This window comes from Hemitrygon akajei, chromosome 4 (assembly GCF_048418815.1).
Source record: "Hemitrygon akajei chromosome 4, sHemAka1.3, whole genome shotgun sequence".
NCBI lineage: Eukaryota > Metazoa > Chordata > Chondrichthyes > Myliobatiformes > Dasyatidae > Hemitrygon > Hemitrygon akajei.
The window spans coordinates 75,415,128-75,432,116 of record NC_133127.1 but is presented as its reverse complement, the minus strand read 5'-3'; the positions used below and the strand labels follow the sequence as shown (position 1 = coordinate 75,432,116).

At 40.3% G+C, this 16,989-nt stretch overlaps 2 protein-coding genes across 4 annotated transcripts in view; one reads left to right on the top strand and one right to left on the bottom strand.

Moving 5' to 3' along the window:
- Positions 1-612, bottom strand: part of idua (alpha-L-iduronidase) — a 229,322-nt gene extending 228,710 nt beyond the window's left edge. Inside the window, exon 1 of the mRNA XM_073042871.1 lies at positions 174-612. Within this exon, the coding sequence (XP_072898972.1) occupies positions 174-340 (167 nt within the window). The 5' untranslated portion in view covers positions 341-612. The remainder of the gene's footprint in view (positions 1-173) is intronic.
- Positions 613-657: 45 nt separating this feature from the next.
- Positions 658-16,989, top strand: part of LOC140726460 (protein regulator of cytokinesis 1-like) — a 33,783-nt gene continuing 17,451 nt past the window's right edge. For 2 of the 3 annotated variants that reach the window (XM_073042876.1, XM_073042873.1), the window contains exons 1-8: positions 658-796; positions 1,124-1,256; positions 8,197-8,319; positions 11,527-11,760; positions 12,702-12,872; positions 12,976-13,116; positions 13,576-13,723; positions 16,653-16,789. In XM_073042876.1, coding sequence (XP_072898977.1) covers positions 783-796; positions 1,124-1,256; positions 8,197-8,319; positions 11,527-11,760; positions 12,702-12,872; positions 12,976-13,116; positions 13,576-13,723; positions 16,653-16,789 — 1,101 coding nt within the window. In that variant the 5' untranslated portion in view covers positions 658-782. Of the gene's footprint in view, positions 797-839; positions 1,053-1,123; positions 1,257-8,196; positions 8,320-11,526; positions 11,761-12,701; positions 12,873-12,975; positions 13,117-13,575; positions 13,724-16,652; positions 16,790-16,989 lie in introns of those variants that run through there. The other variant, XM_073042875.1, reaches the window with a different exon arrangement.

Sequence of the window (16,989 nt, the reverse complement as noted above, 5' to 3'; positions counted from 1 at the left end):
TTGAAGTGAGATTCACCTGCATCACTTCCACGCTGGTCTATTGCCTTTCATGCTAACGATGAGGCCTTCAATGAGCATGAAATCCTTTTGAATTTAAATATCACTCTAAATCCTTCACACAGCGATGGTCTAAATATGTTTAAGTGTTTACAAAGCAAAATTAATTAACCTACCAAAATCCTGTACTCCTCCAGAAATGTTTGAGTTCTTTTTGTGGCTTGGAAGCATCCACTACTACTGAGTAATATTGAGGTCCATATTGTTCTGGGCGTGTAGAGCAGTAACAAGTCATTATACAGCACTGCAGTGCACTCACGAGAACCGAAATCCTGGGATTCATGATTAACGCAAAAATATTTAACGCTAGAGGCTTAAAAGTCTTGGTAAGATCCTCACCAAAAAGACACTTGGTGTCTGTTAGAGCAAATTTAGCGATTGGCCATTTGACAGCTCCTCTGCTTTCATGGCCGCTCTTCCTCGTTGCTACACAGGATCCCAAACCGAGTTACTAACAATCCAGCAGACGCCCTTAAATCACATAAAATCATTGAAAAGCAAGCCACAACATTACTTCCCTCAACAACTTGCCGCGGCGTCACATGATCACCCCGGCGTCCGGAACCCCCGTTTGATTGGCTCGCTGCTCGACCTTTGCCCTGATTGGACGGCGCTCGCGACGTTCCTGCCTTCGCGCCGGTTTTGCTGGATTCAAATTTGAGTTGTTTCCGCTGTGGCCCTTTAACGGTGTAAATTTCCTCTTGCTCCGGTTTATCGATTGCAATATGACCCGAGAGAGGTGTGTGTTTTCTGTTTATTTAAGTGCAGAGCAGTGGGTACTTCACTTGTATTTTCGTGCAATGTGTTATTTCCAACTCTGTAGCACATCCCAAATCTCTCCAACTACACTATGTGGTTCTATCTCGGCCAGTTATTTGTTGTGAAGTTGATGTTGGTAGGACCGGGTAAAGGCTCCTTCTAAACCCCACTGGTCTGAAGTAACTTCTTAAACACTTTAGAAACTGGGAGGGTTGATGAAAACCTGCGATCAGATAGTAAGTTTTTTTTGTGATCCCTTTAAGAAGTTGAGGAGTATTTGGAATTTAATTTGTGTATTTTATTTCAGTGAAGTTGTGGCCTCGGCTATAATCCATCTGCTGAACATTAAGTTGGCAGCGCTTCAGGATGTCTGGGATGAGATTGGCATTATGGAAGACAAGCGGGTTCAGCGGATATCATCTGTAAAGATGCACATAGAGGTAACCTTAAAGAAATATTAAAGGAATTCTTTGCCTTCCAACTGGTTAGACGCAGATGCATATAGAGTTAATTAATTAAATTGATGTATTTTAGGACGTGGAGGCTGCTATAGTTTTACAACCTGAATTTTCAAAACAAAAATCTAGTGGCTTTTTACAGGCATTGTGACTTTACATAGTTTTAAATTAATGCTATGGTTGACCTTATTCAACGTTGCTAATACTGCATCTGCCCCTTCTCCTTCCTGTACCAAACTGACATGGTACTGTTCTAGGTAAAGCACAGCCCTTCTCTGTGAAGTATGCAAACTCTAAATGGATCACAACCTTCCTCAATCTGGTTATTTCCTTTACATGATTCTGAGGATTTGGAAGTAATATAATCATGAATTAAAGCTATTGCAAATTCATGAGCTATTAGACATGTTTCAAGTGTGTGTATTTTGCAAAAGTAACAATAATAATTGAAATAATAAATTGATAAGGGAAGAGTAGAATATTTGATTTATCAGAGATTAGTAAGGCTTTCAGCAAGATCCTCTGTTGTAGGCTTTTATAAAGGGTTAAAGCACGAGGAATCCAAGGTGCATTGATAAACTGGATCCAAACTTGGCTGGGCAATAGGAGCCAGAGGTAGTGGTAGCAGTGGTGTACTATTGATGCTGAGGCTTTTGTGGTTTGTGACACGTACAGATGAGTTGGATGAGAATATATGTGGTCTGATACACAAGTTTTCAGACAACTCAGTAGATGAATTAAACTGGTAAAGAAAGTTATCTAAGAATGTGATGGACCAGCTGGAAAGTTGGGCGGGGTGATGACATATGGTATTTAATCCAGATCAGTGTGAGATAAAGCACATTGGGAAGTTAACTTTTGGTAGGCCACAAAATAAATTGTAGAGACCTTCAGGATCATTGCTGACATTCATAACTGCCAGAAAATGACAACACGTTAATAGAGTAATAACGAAGGCATTTGATATGCTTGCCCCCCCCCTAAGCCAAGGCACAGAGTACGAATTGGCTGTGATGTTGCGCTGTTGCATAGGTTAGGTTGTAATTGGAGCATCGTGTACATTGTCGATGTGGTAGTAACATGATGCTGAAATGATTCACTGGCATGGAGGGCTACAGTTGGAAGGATTGGGTAGGTTGAGTTTATTCACATTAGTAGTGACCATTCAGGGTTTATAAAACTGATGGCAATATGTTGGCCTTATTTACCAGGGTGTGGGAGTTTAGAACTTGGATTGGAAACTAGATGGGAAAGGCAAAGGAGGGATATGAGTCTAAGGTATGACAATGGGATTGGCATTATAGTCCGTATTCCTCGGGTGGTCCAAAGGGCTTTTTTATTTTTTGTTGCTGTATGTTTCTAAAATAAATTTTATAATCCCTTTTAAAAGTTTTTCGACTGTTGAGCAAAGTGAATGATTTACCTTGAAGTTGGTATGTTCATGATAGAACAATGGATGCGTGTGTATGGATTTGGTAAGCTAGTTGACAAGGTTCCCCATGGTAGAATCATCCAGACAGTCAGGAAGCATGGGATCCAGGGAAATGTGGTGGCGTGGATTCAGAATTTGCTTGCCCACAGAAGGCAAAGGGTTGTAGTAGATGGAGCGTACACTACCTGGAGGTCAATGACAAGTGGTGTTCCACAGGGATCTATTCTGGGACCTCTGCTCTTTGTGATTTTTGTATAAATTACAGGGGGAGTAGTAAGTTTGCAGTTGACTTGAAGATTTAGTGTTGTGATTGAACTAAAACTGAGTCACACAGATGAAGTAACTGGGAAATATGGAAGTCCTTACTCGCACAGTGAACCTTCAGGAGAGAGAACTGGGTGAGGAGGAGAAGTTGTGTCATTACTCCAACCCTCTTCTCAACTTTCAGTTGGAACTGGGACTTGAGACAGGACATGGGAAATATTTGACCTTTATCATCTGTTTCTGAACTAAGAGGCTTCAAATTGGTCAGTGAATTGCAGTAGGCAAATATTCTTGCATATCAGAATTTTGGCTATTGACTCCTTGTTTAAAATGCGCATAGGATAGGCCTTGCATCATTAAGTGGCAATCTTTCCGGTCTACAATGCAAACGCCATTAATGCATGTAGTCTCAATATAATTGGTAAGGTACTGAAACAACATAATTTACTCATCAGTCAGTTTTAAGGCTCTCCTTGCTTTTCTGGTGGATAAGCTCCATTATCCACATGACCAAAACCAGATTCCTAAAATCGGCACTGTGCTCTGAGCTTTGTTACAAAGACTTTTTTTTCAAGAGGGAATTCTCAGAGCCTTGGAAAACAAGCAGCATTCACACTACACAATATAATCAACCCATAAAACCAGACTAGAATCAAGTTTGTCATAAATCCCATGGGACTGCTTAAGAGGGGGAGAAAGCTATTTTATTGAAGAATATCACAAACATAGAATAAATTTCCCTGGTCTACAATACAAATCTGTCATTAGTTATGGCTCCCTAGTCGGAACAGGGGGTCTTTTCATGACTGTTTAAAATTAGTTTTATTACAATTCTACTGCAAAAGCTATCTTAAAACATTGGAGCAGAATTAGGCCATTTAGCCCACCATTCAGTCTGCTCGACCATTTGATCATGACTGATCCATTTTCCCCCTCAACCCTATTCTCCTGTCTTCTCATAACCTTTCACACCCTGACTAATCAAGAACCCATCAACCTCTGCCTTGAATACCCGCCCTTCACAGCTGCCTGTGGTAATAAATTCCACAGATTCATTGCCCTCTGGTTAAAGAAATTCCTCTTCATCTCCATTCTTAATGGACAATCCTCTATTCTGAAGTTGTGCTGTTTGGTCCTAGACTCCCCCCACTAGAGGAAGCATCCCCTCCGCATCCACTCCATCTAGATCTTTCAACATTTAATAGGTTTCAACGAGATCTCTCATTCTTCTAAATTCCAGTGAGTACAGGCTCAAAGCCATCAAACGCTCCTTGTATAAGCCTTTCAATCCCAGAGTCATCTTTGTGAACCTTCTTTGAACCCTCTTCAATGTCAAAACATCCTTTCTAAAGTGAGAGGCCAAAACTGCTCTCAATACTCGAGTCCTCACCAGTGCCTTATAAAGCCTCAACATTACATCCTTGTTTTTATATTCTAGTCCTCTTGAACTGAATGCCAGCATTGCATTTGCCTTCCTCACTACTGACTCGACCTGCCAGCTAACCTTGAGGGAATTCTGCATGAAGACTCCCAAGTCCCAATGCGCCTCAGATTTTTGAATTTTCTCTGTTTAGAAAATGGACTGTGCTTTTATTTGACCCAATATGCTTCCTGACACTATTCCATCTGGCACTTCTTTGCCCATTCTCCTAATCGAAGACCTTCTGCAGCCTCCCTGCTTCCTCAGCGCTACCTGCACTACCTTCATATCATCTGCAAACTTGGCAACAATGCCAACTATTCCATCATCCAAATGACTGACATAAAACATAAAAAGAAGTGGTACAAATGCCAACCCCAGCTGAACACCACTTGTTGTTGGCAGCCACTCAGAAGAGGCTCCCTTTATTCCCACTCTTTGCCTCCTGACAGTCAGCCAATGCTCTATTTCTGCTAGTATCTTTCCTGTAATACATTGGGCTTGCTCACCAGCCTCGTGTGTGGTGCCTTGCCTTCTGAAAATCCAAATACACCAGATACACCTTTTTCTATACTGCTGGTTATTTCCACAAAAAATTCTAACAGATTTGTCAGGCAAGATCTTCCCTTAAGACTATGCTGACTTTGGCGCATTTTATCGTATGCCTCAAGTATCCCAAAGCCACATCCTTAACATTTGACTCCAACCACTTCTTCCCAGCCACTGAAGTCAGGCCTCTCTCCCTCCTTGAAGAAGTGGGATGATGTTTGCAATTTTCCAGGCCTCTGGAACCATGTCAGAACCTATTGATACTTGAAAGATTATTAATGCCTCCATAATTTCTTCAGCTACCTTTCAGAACCCTGGGGTGTAGCCCATCTGGTCCAGGTGACTTTTCTACCTTCAGGCCTTTCAGCTTCCAAACATAGTCTCTCTAGCAATATCAACTGCACTCACTTCTATCTCCTGACTCTCAAACATTTGGAATACTGCTACTGCTTTCGGCAGTGAAGACTGAATACTTGTTCAGTTCCTCTGCCATTTCCTAGTCCTCCATTAATGTCATTTTCCAGTGGTCCAATATCTACTCTCACCTCTCTACCTCTTTATATATCTGAAAAAACCACTGGTATATATCTGAAAAACCATTGGTATCTTCTTTGATAATATTAGCTAGCTTGCCTTCATATTTCATATTTTGCTGCTTATAGCTTTTTTGGTTGCTTTCTGTTGGTTTTTAAAAGCTTTCCAATCCTCTAACTTCAGTTGCTATGTTATGTGCCCTCTTTCCCTTTTTGCTGCCTTTCACTTCCGTTGTCAGTTGTGGCTGTGTCATCCTGCCTTTAGAATAGCACTACTACTTTGTGATGTATCTATCCTGCACCTTCTGAATTGCCATCGGCATCACTGCATTTCTGATATCCCTGTTAGTGTCCCCTTCCAATCAACTTTACCGGCTCCTCTCTCATGCCTCTGGAATTCCCTTTACTCTACTGTAATAGTGATACTTCTGACTTTTACCTTAAGGTTCCTAATCAAATCTGGTTCATTGCACAACACCGATACAGAATAGCTGATCCCCCAGTGAGCTTAACCACAAGCTGCTCTTAAAAAGCCATCTCATTTGCATTCTACAAATTCTCTCTCTTGGGATCCAAAATCAGGACCAAGCTGATTTTCCCGATCTACCAGCATATTGAGAACCCCCTTGACTACTGCAACATTGCCCTTTTGACGTGCACTTTCTATCTCCAATTGGAATCTGTAGCCCACTCTTCAAAGGCCTGTACATCAGGGTCTTTTTACCTTTGCAGTTCCTTAACACTATTCTCAACGATTCTACATCTTCCGATCCAATGTCTTTCTAATGACCTTATTTTGTTTTTTAACCAATAGAACCACACCACCCCTTCTGTCTATCTGACTTTTCTTTCAAGACAATGTCTATCCTTGGATGTTATGCTCCCAACTATAATCTTTCAGCCATGACTCAGTGATGCTCTCAACATTATACCAATCAAACTTTACCTGCTCTACAAGATCATCTTCCTTGTTCTATATACTGTGTGCATTCAAATCTAATACCTTCTGTCTGGTATTTGTCACACTTATTGATTTTGACCCTCTTAACGCTGTAACTCATCCCACTGACTGGAATTTTGCCTTATCATCCGTTTGTCCTTTCTGACAGTCTTATTACACACTGCCTTTGCCTGTGTACCAACTGCCCCATCACTCAGTTTCCCATTCCCCTGCCAAATTATTTTAAACCCTCCCCAACAGTTCTAGCAAACCTGCCCGCAAGGATATTGCCCTTTCCCAAGACTCGGGTGCAACCCATCCTTTTGGTACAGGTCATGCCTTCCCCAGAAGTGATCCAGCAATTAGAAAGCATACACTAGTTCCTCAGCCACACATTTGTCTGCTAGTTTATTCTATTCTTGCTCTCAATGACACAGGCAGCAACTCAGATTAGTACCCTGAAGATTCAGCTTTCTATCTAGCACCCTAATCTCTCTCTACAGGACCACCTTCCTTTTCCTACCCAAGCCATGTGTCCAATATATACCAAGACCTCTGGCTGCTCACTCTGCACCTTTGGAGTGCCAGGGACCCAATCTGAAACTCCCCTGACCCTGGCACCTGGGAGGCAACGTGCCATCTGAGTGTCGCTATTAGGGCCACGGAATCTCATGTCTACTCTAACTATGGAATCCCCTATCACTACTGCAGTCCCTTCCTCCCACTTCTCCAATCCTCTGTGTCAGAGACCCAATTGCTGCAGCCCATCCTGGTAAGTCCACCCGCACAGTGGTATACTTGTTGTTGAGAATGGCCCACAGGAATACCCTGCCTACTTCCTTTCCCTCTTCTGACTGTTACCCTGGTACCTGCCTCCTGCAACTTAGGAGCCACAGGGCAGTGGTCACTCCCATCTATCACCAGCTCAGTTTCCCATACGAGCCAAAGGTCATCGAACTGCAGCTCCAGTTCATGAACACGTTCTCTGAGGAGCTGCAGCTCAGTGCACCTGGTGCAGATGTGGTCATCTGGGAGACTGAAGGTCTCCTAGAATTCCAGTGTCTCACGCAAAGAACACAGCATGGCCCCGGTATTAGATTCATTGCTCTTGCTAATGAATTGTGATTTGATAGGACAGCTGGAAAATGCCAAAAGCCTGTGAATGCTCCATTTTAAAATCTTAATCAAAGACCTGTGAGTAGCCTCCTCCCTCATTCCCAATTCAGCTGGGCTGCTAGGATCTTCAACCCCAGTCACATGCTGTTCCCTAACCATAATATTAAATTGAACGAGCACACTGCAATTGCTGTCCTTATTTAACCACGAGATGACTGCTTGTATTTATGTTGTATTTCTGTTGTATTTTTATAACCTGTTTCAAACAGTAACATGCTGAAAGCCTTCCACTAGACCCTTCCTACCTTCAAACTTCATGCACAATGTTTTTCTTTATACTTGGCTTGCAGCTATGTCCATATAGTTATTGACAGTTTGAGCGAGTGGAATTGTCGTGCCTACTTTGCCTGTATAGTAATGTTCCCTAAATGTATTCATGAAAAGCTTGACACCAAGTTTTAGATCTTCAACTCCCAAAGAGTGGATTACTCTCTATTCCTTTAACCCTTAAACTTTCTAAGATCAAATCCTTGTAATTTAACCCTTGGATATTGGGTAAAAATTATTTTTCAGTACATGTAAATGTTTCCCAATTTTGTTTTATGAAGAAATAATTAAAACAATCCTTGACTTCAGTAATCAACATTTTTCTTCAATCTTTTTGACAGCGACTTCTAGATCAAATGATTCATGAGGAGGGTCTTTTGAGAGAGCATTTAAAGGAAGCTATTACGAATTGGCAGGAGAAGCTGCAAGTTTTATGTTCTGAACTTCATTTAGATCCTTATAAGGTAATGTACTCTATAATGTGAAGATTTTTGAATCGCAGTGAATAATCTTTTTTCCTATTAGACCTTGTTTGCTTAGTTTAACTTGCTGGAAAAAGACTGATGGAATTTGGGATTGTGGATATTCCCAGAATTCCATAAGGCAGATAATTGTGTCCTTTTGGCTTAGTCCTGGAAAAATGCTTGTTTGAGAGGGCGTGAAATCCATTGTTAGGCTGATTTTACTTAAGGCTGCTGACAGTCCTTTTATCCAATATAATTTTTGGGTGACACTAACCCGGCCTTGTTCTTTGCTGTGATCAAGTTCATTAGTTCAAACCTTTTGTATTTAGTTACATTGGACACCTAGGGGCATGAGGGCCTGTTCAAGTCTACATTTTTGTTGAGCATTTTAACTATTGTCAGTTGTTTTATTTATTTATTTTTCTTTCTTTTTTTGTGTTTGTTATTAGTCTTTTGCACACTAGTTGTCTTCCCTGTTGGTGCAGTCTTTCGTTGTTTCTATTATAGTTATTGGAAATTGAGTACGCCCACAAGAAAATGAATCTCAGGGTTGTATAATGTACTTTGATATTAAAATTACTTTGAATTTTGTGTTTCAGTTTCCTCACAGCATTTTCCTGGCCGAATTCTTTCTTTTCAAAAAGCCCTGAAAATTTATCCTATTCATAACGAGCTTAATCTAATGTTGAGTTTAGTAAAATAAAGCATCCATCTGGTTAACTTTCTCATCATCTGATGAGAGAAAATGCAGGAAATCAAAAGGTCGAGCAGCATCAAGATGAAAGGAACAACTGAACTGATGCGGATTGATCTTTCATTATAATTGGCCAATTCTGACATGAACTGGAGTGACAAGTTGCCTGAACTTTGTTGAATTTAGTAAGCTCTGGGAGTTGTCAGAAAATAAGTTGTTTCTCATATTTCTGTCAAGCAAAGCCCAGTAAGACCTCTGTTAAAGAGGTCCAAATGGTAAAGTGATTAAAGTAATAAGAAACAAACACAGGATCATCAGTCGTCGATCTGTAAAGCTAAGTGTTCTTTTCTCTCTGCACGTGTTGTCTGACCTGTGCATTACCAACACTGTCTATTTCAGATTTTCAGTGTCTGCAGTCAGAACAAAAACAGCCACTTCTAGAAAGCTGTAATGAAATTGGAATATAAAACAGTAAAGAGACAGTCCAAAAACTTTTCAACTGGAAAAGTACAACAAGGAGGATGGAAAGAATGGAATGTCTGCAATGGGTTGCAAGAAAGTAATTTTTTAAAAAGCTGAGACAAAAGGCAAAAGACAAAAAAACTAGTGTAACCACAAAGGGGCAGCCACATCAATGGGTGGAAAAGTAGTTACTTGAAATTGTTTTGTACCAAAGTAGTCCTAGAGGAATTAATAGCACAGAAAGCTGGTACTTCCCAGTGTGTGATAACTTGCATCCCAGAGTACTATGGAGGTAGCTATGGAAGTAATACGTGCATTGGTTATGATTTGAAGGAATTCTGTAGCTTTTTGCAAGGTAAGAAGGGAAATGGTATATGTACCCTCCTAGCAAGAGGATTTGACTACAGGACGAAGGTTGCCTTTCAGCGCTGTACAGGGCCATGACAAGACCACACCTGAACTATTGTACACAGTTCTGGGGGTGCCCAAGAATTCCAGTGAAGTACACTACAATTTCAGTGATGTAATAACAACCTCTCACTCAATGTTGATAAGACCAAGGAACTTCAGGAGAGGGAAACCAGAGGTCCATGAACCAGTAATCGAAGATCAGAGGTGCAGAGGGTCAGTAATGTTATATGCCTGGCTGATACCTGCCCTAGATCCATCATATAAATATAATTGCAAAGAAAGTACGACAGTGTCTCCTCTTCCACAGTGGTTTCTGGAGATTTAGCATGCCATCAAAAACGTTGGCAAACTTCTATAGATGTGTGGTGTAAATTGTGCTGACTGGCTGCATTAGGGCCTGGTATGGGAACACCAATGCCTTTGAGCGGAATATCCTACAAAATGTAGATTTGGCCCAGTACATCGTAGGTAAACCAACCCCCCCCCCCAACCATAGTGCACATCTATGTGAAGCATTGCTGTAGAAGAGCAATGTCCATTATCAAAGCTTCTCACTACCTAGACTGTGCTGTTTTGTCGCTGCTGTCTTCAGGTAGAAGGTCCAGGTGCTTTAGGACTCTTGCTATCAGGTTCAAGAACAACTACTACCTCTCAACTATCAGGCTCTTGAATAAAAGGGGATAACTACACTCATTTTCTTGTTGTTTTTTTGTTATTTATTGCCATTTATTTATATCTGCATTTACAGCATTGATTCTGTTACTGTTCAGTTACTGTTCTATAGATTTGCTAAGTGTGCCCGCAGAAAAAGAATCTCAGGGTTGTATGTTTTTCTTTTCTCCCACACAAATATTCCAAAGCAACACTCTCTGCAACTCCTGTCCACTCTTACCCCATCAATCGCTCCCTGCCTCATGTCACTTTTCCAAGGAATGGTAGGAAATGGCACACATCCTTCCATCACCACCCCCACCTATCTCTTTCTATCATTCACAAATGCACATTCACTTGTATACTTCCAATTCAGTATATTCGGTGCTTTACAATGTGGCCCCTTCTATATTTAGAGAGTCAAATGATCAATTTGTTAGCACTTTGTGGAACATCATTAAATCGGCAAAAAGGAATCTTAAGGCTCTAGTCACCTTTCACTTTAATTGGGTCTTACTCCAATTCTGATGTCTTTGACTCCCTGCTTTGCTCTACTGACAGCCAAGCAAAACTTGAACAGCATCCCATATGGACGTGTTGCAGTCCTTATGACTGGATACTGAACTTGCGTTTAGACAACTAGTATTTTCACCCTCTTCCACCAGAGTGTGTGTTTTACAAATTTATCTTTTTGTTTTAATTTAATGTCATGGTGGTATAACTATGGACTGCCATGTCGATGTCTACCTATTAGCCTATCTAGAGGTACAGTACATGAATTCCATTTTCATGCTTGGGACTGTATCTTCCTATACTATGCCTTAAGTAATGTTACTACAAACATCAATTGTACACAATAATTGTATCTGATTCCACCAACTCTGGCAGTGCACACTTGTGAGAGCTCACTAGTTCAAAATTTAACTGTGGCCATTGTAATAAGGTAACTAGTTACAACTTGAACTAAATTGTGTTCACTAATCCTACAGGCTGATGAAAATTCTACTCCACTTCATATGGAAAAAGAACTCCGAGATAAAGTGGATGATTTACTTAAAGAGAAAGCTGTTCGAATGAAAGAGTGTGAAATGCTTCAGAAAGAAGATCAAGCTTTGTGTACAGATCTCTGCAAGACTCCTTACTATATTCCTACTGGCAAAGTTCCTTCCCTCAAAGAACTTGAGGAACTTAAAAACCACATCTTGAGTACAGCCAAAGAAAAGGTGTTATAATTATTTTCAGTGTCCTCTTAATAATTTGCAACTGCATCTATGAATCATGATAACAATGGTTAGCAGGTTTTTTTGAGGGCAAGGAAACAAAAAGGAATTGCAATTGATTTTGACTTTCTATGATAAGGTTTTAAAGGGATGTTCCTGATTTGTATATTTGGTAATTGAATCTGGTCATTGGAAATGATGAGAGCAAAACTTTGATTCTTTTCCTTGATTGAGGTTTTTCAAGGTTGCATGTTGCTCTGTCAAATCTATGCTTTACAGACAGGAATGTATTCTTGGGAGTCAAATTTAACATTGTATTGAGTGCAATGTTAAATCGCCTGTATTGATGATGATATGTCATTGAAAATTAAATGGCAGGTAGAAATAGTAGGAATAGAGGGGTAGTAACTAGTAATAGAGGGATGTACTCAGATCAGTGTGTCTTTTCAGAATTTATATTAGTGATTTTATCTAAGGGGAACAAATGTAATATTTCTAAATGCTCTGACAATACTATGAGCAGGCAGCAAAGACAATTCAAGCTTGATCATTGTATTTTCTCAATAGTTGATGTTGACTTCTGTCTGAAAAGGGAAAATATTTTAAAGTGATTTCATTATTTGCTGGATCGCAAATATTTTTGAATATGTTAGTTCAAGTTGAATATATTAAGTATTATGCAAACATTTTCTAGTTAATATATGTTCTGAACTGATCAGTACTTCATCCCATTGATATTTACAGAGCAAATGACCATATCAGGCTTAATGTGAGTTTAAGAATTCTGCCCGGCTTTTCTTGTCAACCACATTGTGCTTTGATGTACTTAGCCGTCCAGTGTAATCTTGCAGATTTAAAATGACGTTTGGATCTATTGTATTTGTACGCTTGAGTATATCGGGCTTTGACTCTACTGAAGAGTCTTGATGCCTTGCTTTCCCCAGGAACACCGTTTAGCGACCTTCCTGGGACTACGACGAGAGATCACAGATCTTATGGCAGACATTGATCACATTCCTGATACTACATTTGAAAAGGATGCAGTTCTAGAACAGGAGGATCTTTTTTTCCTTTCTGATGAAAACATTAAGTCATTAGAGGTACTACGTAAGCAGGTCAGTGTTCTAGTTTGGATTTTAATGAATATTTAAATTACTGAATTTAAAAAAAATTGACTTTGTATAATTGGTTTCTTTTTATTAAAATATAAAATTGCAGTTGTTGATGAGAAAACAAGAGATGATAACCACACAGGAGTCTCTGAAAGAACAGATTTGTTCTTTGTGGAATACATTGCAGATTCCTATAGAGCAGCAAAGCATGGATACAACAGGCTCCATATCCGAAGTCAATGCAACGGTGTGTGTTGAATCTTCATTCTTAAGTATTGTTTCTGCTATTCTTGTCATTTTGATGAATGGAAATGAGCAGCACAGACAAAATTGCAATTGCTATGAATAATTGTTTTCAGAAGTGAAGTTGAATGTCTGCATCCATAATGTAGGCTTTTAGCTGATCTTTTCTGAAAGTTATTTTATGATGGAGAAATAACAAAGGCTAACATGGGTTTCACAACTGTATTTCACAATTGTGCAGATCCTGACCCAGGTCCATGTAAAAGAGGAATGTAATGTGTGTTACTTATGTCAGATGTTTTCATAACTGGAAGTATTGTCTTTTCGTCCATGAGTGATCTGGGTTCCTCTTAAAGGTGATTCAGTGCAGTCAAAAAAAATCTTACCCAAAGGAACTAGTCCTATACTGTAGTTTTGCGTTAATCTGTTCTGTGCTACATTATAATTCCTCAATGACTTGCAGTTGCAGCAGACCCTTGAGCAACTTCAACAAATGAAGATTAAGAATCTCAAACGAGTCATCACTGGGCTTCGAGAGAAGCTGCATGCTTACTGGGATAAGTGTCTCTACAGCCAGAAACAAAGAGAAGAACTTGATTTCCTGCAGAATGGTATTTTAGCATTTGCTCTTAATAGCCCGTTGTCTGACCATGTCGTAGTTTTGGTAGGTAGAATAAAACGGTGGACTATTTGCTAGTCTATATATGGAAAGAATTCAGAAATCAAGTGCAAAGGGATTTGGGAATCTTTATTCAGGATTCCCTTAAGGCCAGCTGTAGGTTTGCTATAGTAATAAGAAAGGCAATTGCAAAGTTGGTATTTATTTTGAGAGGATTGGAATATGAAAGAAGGTATGTACTACTGAGACATTAAGCTGTTGGTCACACTGCATCTAGAATAGTGAGCAATTTTGTATCCAAGGAAAGATGTACTGGCCTGGGGAGCATCAGGGGATATTCAGAAGGATGATCCTAGGAGTTAAATATTTAGCATGAGTGGCATCTGACTCCGGCCCTGTACCCGATAGAGTTCAGAAGAATTGTGAAGTTGACAGTAACTCAAATAACCTTGCATTACAACTGTGGTGTGCAGAAGAGCTTCTCTGAAATCAACATGTCGAACCATGAAGTGGATGGATTATAGCAGCAGACCATGAAAAAGCACTAATGGCCACTTTATTAGGTGCAGAAGATACTTAATAGAGTGGCCGCTGAGTGCAGATATTGGGTGAGAGCTCAAACTGCTTTCTCCTTGCCCAGCTATACAGTATGTATGGTGTGAAAATTGGTTTGCGTAGGTTAGACTTGTCTCCCAATGATTATAGCTCCCCAGTGCAAAGCTGCTGTTCTGTCAATAATTAGTTGACATATTTAAAGGCCAAGGGAGCAGCCACTGTGAATGGTGGCTCAGTGCAGGGTTATCTGCAGTCATTGTGAATAATTTTAAGGCACACAGATTTTTATTCTGTAACTGTCTCAATATTAACTTTGCTCAAACGCCAGGGTGCTGAGATTTCAGTTAATGGAGGTGGGAGGAGAATGCAAGCAGTGAAATGATGTTCCTGTTTACCATGGCTTTATATAGGGATGCCCCAACAATACGAGCATGCACACTATTAAAAGAAACAGTTAAGAGGGCAGTGCTTGAGAACAGAAATTGAAGGATGTGTCATATGAATGGATTTGGGATTTTTGGACCACTGAGTTCTCTTCTGGCTTGAAAATTACCTTTTACAAGAGGGACCAATGGCTTTGAGCAGATTTGATGGTGCACCTAGGGAGAGTTTAAACTAGATTGGCAAGGGTGTGGGCTGGGATACAAAGCAGCAGAAAAGTAAATAAGAGTTCAGAAGCTGATACAGAAGTCAATTGACAAGATAGGCTGGAGGAGAGAATGGTATTGAATTACATTTACTTCAATGCCAGAGGCCTAACGGGTAAAGTGAATGAACTCAATGTGGATAGATGCATAAGACTGGATGTTGCATCTGTTACAAAGAACATTGCTAAGGAAGGGTCAATGCTGGCAACTTGGTGTTTAGGGTACAGCTGCTACAGGCAGGAAAGAGACAAAGTTGCATGTTTTGATTAAGAAGGCTGTCACAATATTGGCCCAAGATGGGATTGCTGAGGGGCTATCGAATGAAGCCTTTGAGTTGAGGTGAGAAATGGGTCATCATATTATTGGTACTGTACTATGTGTCACAAATGGCTAACATAAAAGAGATTAATATTTGGGGAAAGCTGCAAGGATAATGAGGGTTACCATTGTAGGGGATTTTAACCTATCTGTTGTATAGACTAGGACTGCCACAGTTCTAAGGATTTAGATGGGGAGAATTTAAGTGTTCAGGAAAGCTTCCTCAAGCAATATATACAGGGCCCAACTAGGAAGACAGCAAAGTTGGACTTTGGAAAGGGGGCAGGACGATTGAATAGGGTGTCAGTGAAGGAAGCACTTTGGGGCCAGTGCATTGTTCTATCAGTTTTAAACTTTATGGAAGATAACAACTGGTCCACAAGTTAAAACTTTGACATTGAAGTATGGTGAATTTTGACAGTACTAGTCATGCAGTCTTGCAAAGTTGATTGGAATAGCTTGTTGCAGACGAGGGCATTTGGAAAGTGGGATGGTTTTAAAAGTGAGATAGCAAACATTCAAGGTCTGTATCTTCCTGTTAGACTGAAGAGGGGGGTGGAAACTTGCAGATGTTGGTGCTCTTTGTTAAGAGCAGACAATTATAAACATAGAAAACCTACAGCACGATACAGGCCCTTCGGCCCACAAAGAGGTGCAGAACATGTCCTGTCCTTAGAACTACCTAGGCTTACCCATAGCCCTCTATTTTTCTAAGCTCCATGTACCTATCCAGGAGACTCTAAAAGACCCTATCGTTTCCGCCTCCACCACCGCCGCCAGCCCATTCAATGGACTCGCCACTCTCTGTGGGGGGGGGGGGGGGGGAAACAAACTTACCCCTGACATCTCCTTTGTACCTACTTCCAAGCACCTTAAAACTGGGCCCTCTCGTGCCAGCCATTTCAGCCTGGGGGGAAAAAATCTCTGACTATCCACACAATCAATGCCTCTCATTATCTTGTACACCTCTATCAGGTCATCCCTCATCCTCCATCACTCCAAGGAGGAAAGGCCGAGTTCACTCAACCTATTCTCATAAGGCATGCTCCACAATCCAGGCAACATCCTTGTAAATCACCTCTGCACCCTTTCTATGGTTTCCATGGGATCAAAGAGAATCTCCAGAAGGGGGATGGAGGAGTATACTTAAATCAGGAGGGCAAAGGAGAGCACAAGATTAGTTTAAGAAAGATCCAAAGAGATTTCCCAAAATAAATTAAGGAGGGAAAAGAGTAATTGTTGAGTGAATGGTCCTCTCAAAGACTAGAGATAGGTGAAGTCTTTAATGAATAATTCTGCTCCAGTAGCTTATGGAATACTGCACCTTGCTAACAGCAGTTCAAGATGGAGTTTTTTATTTTCAGGTTTTACATGCTTAATGATAAATTTATCTATATACAGACAAGTTCACAGAAGAATTGCTGCAAGTGCATGATGAAGAGTTGGTAAAGATCACCCTTTACTATGAAAAGTACCAAGAATTGTTTGATAACATTGAAAAATGGGAACGTTGGTGGAAGTTGTTCCTACAATTTGAGGTACTATACTTTGCTTCCTAATCAAATTATAAAATCTAACCTTGCTTCACGCATACTTGAGGGTGTTCTTTATGTAAATATTAGCCATTTCAGTGCCTACTGCAGTCTTGTCTTTTTTAACAGCATTATCAAAATGTATTAAAAAAAATTGCATTACATTCACATTTAGACTATATTCTCCATTGAAGGCTCATTTTTCT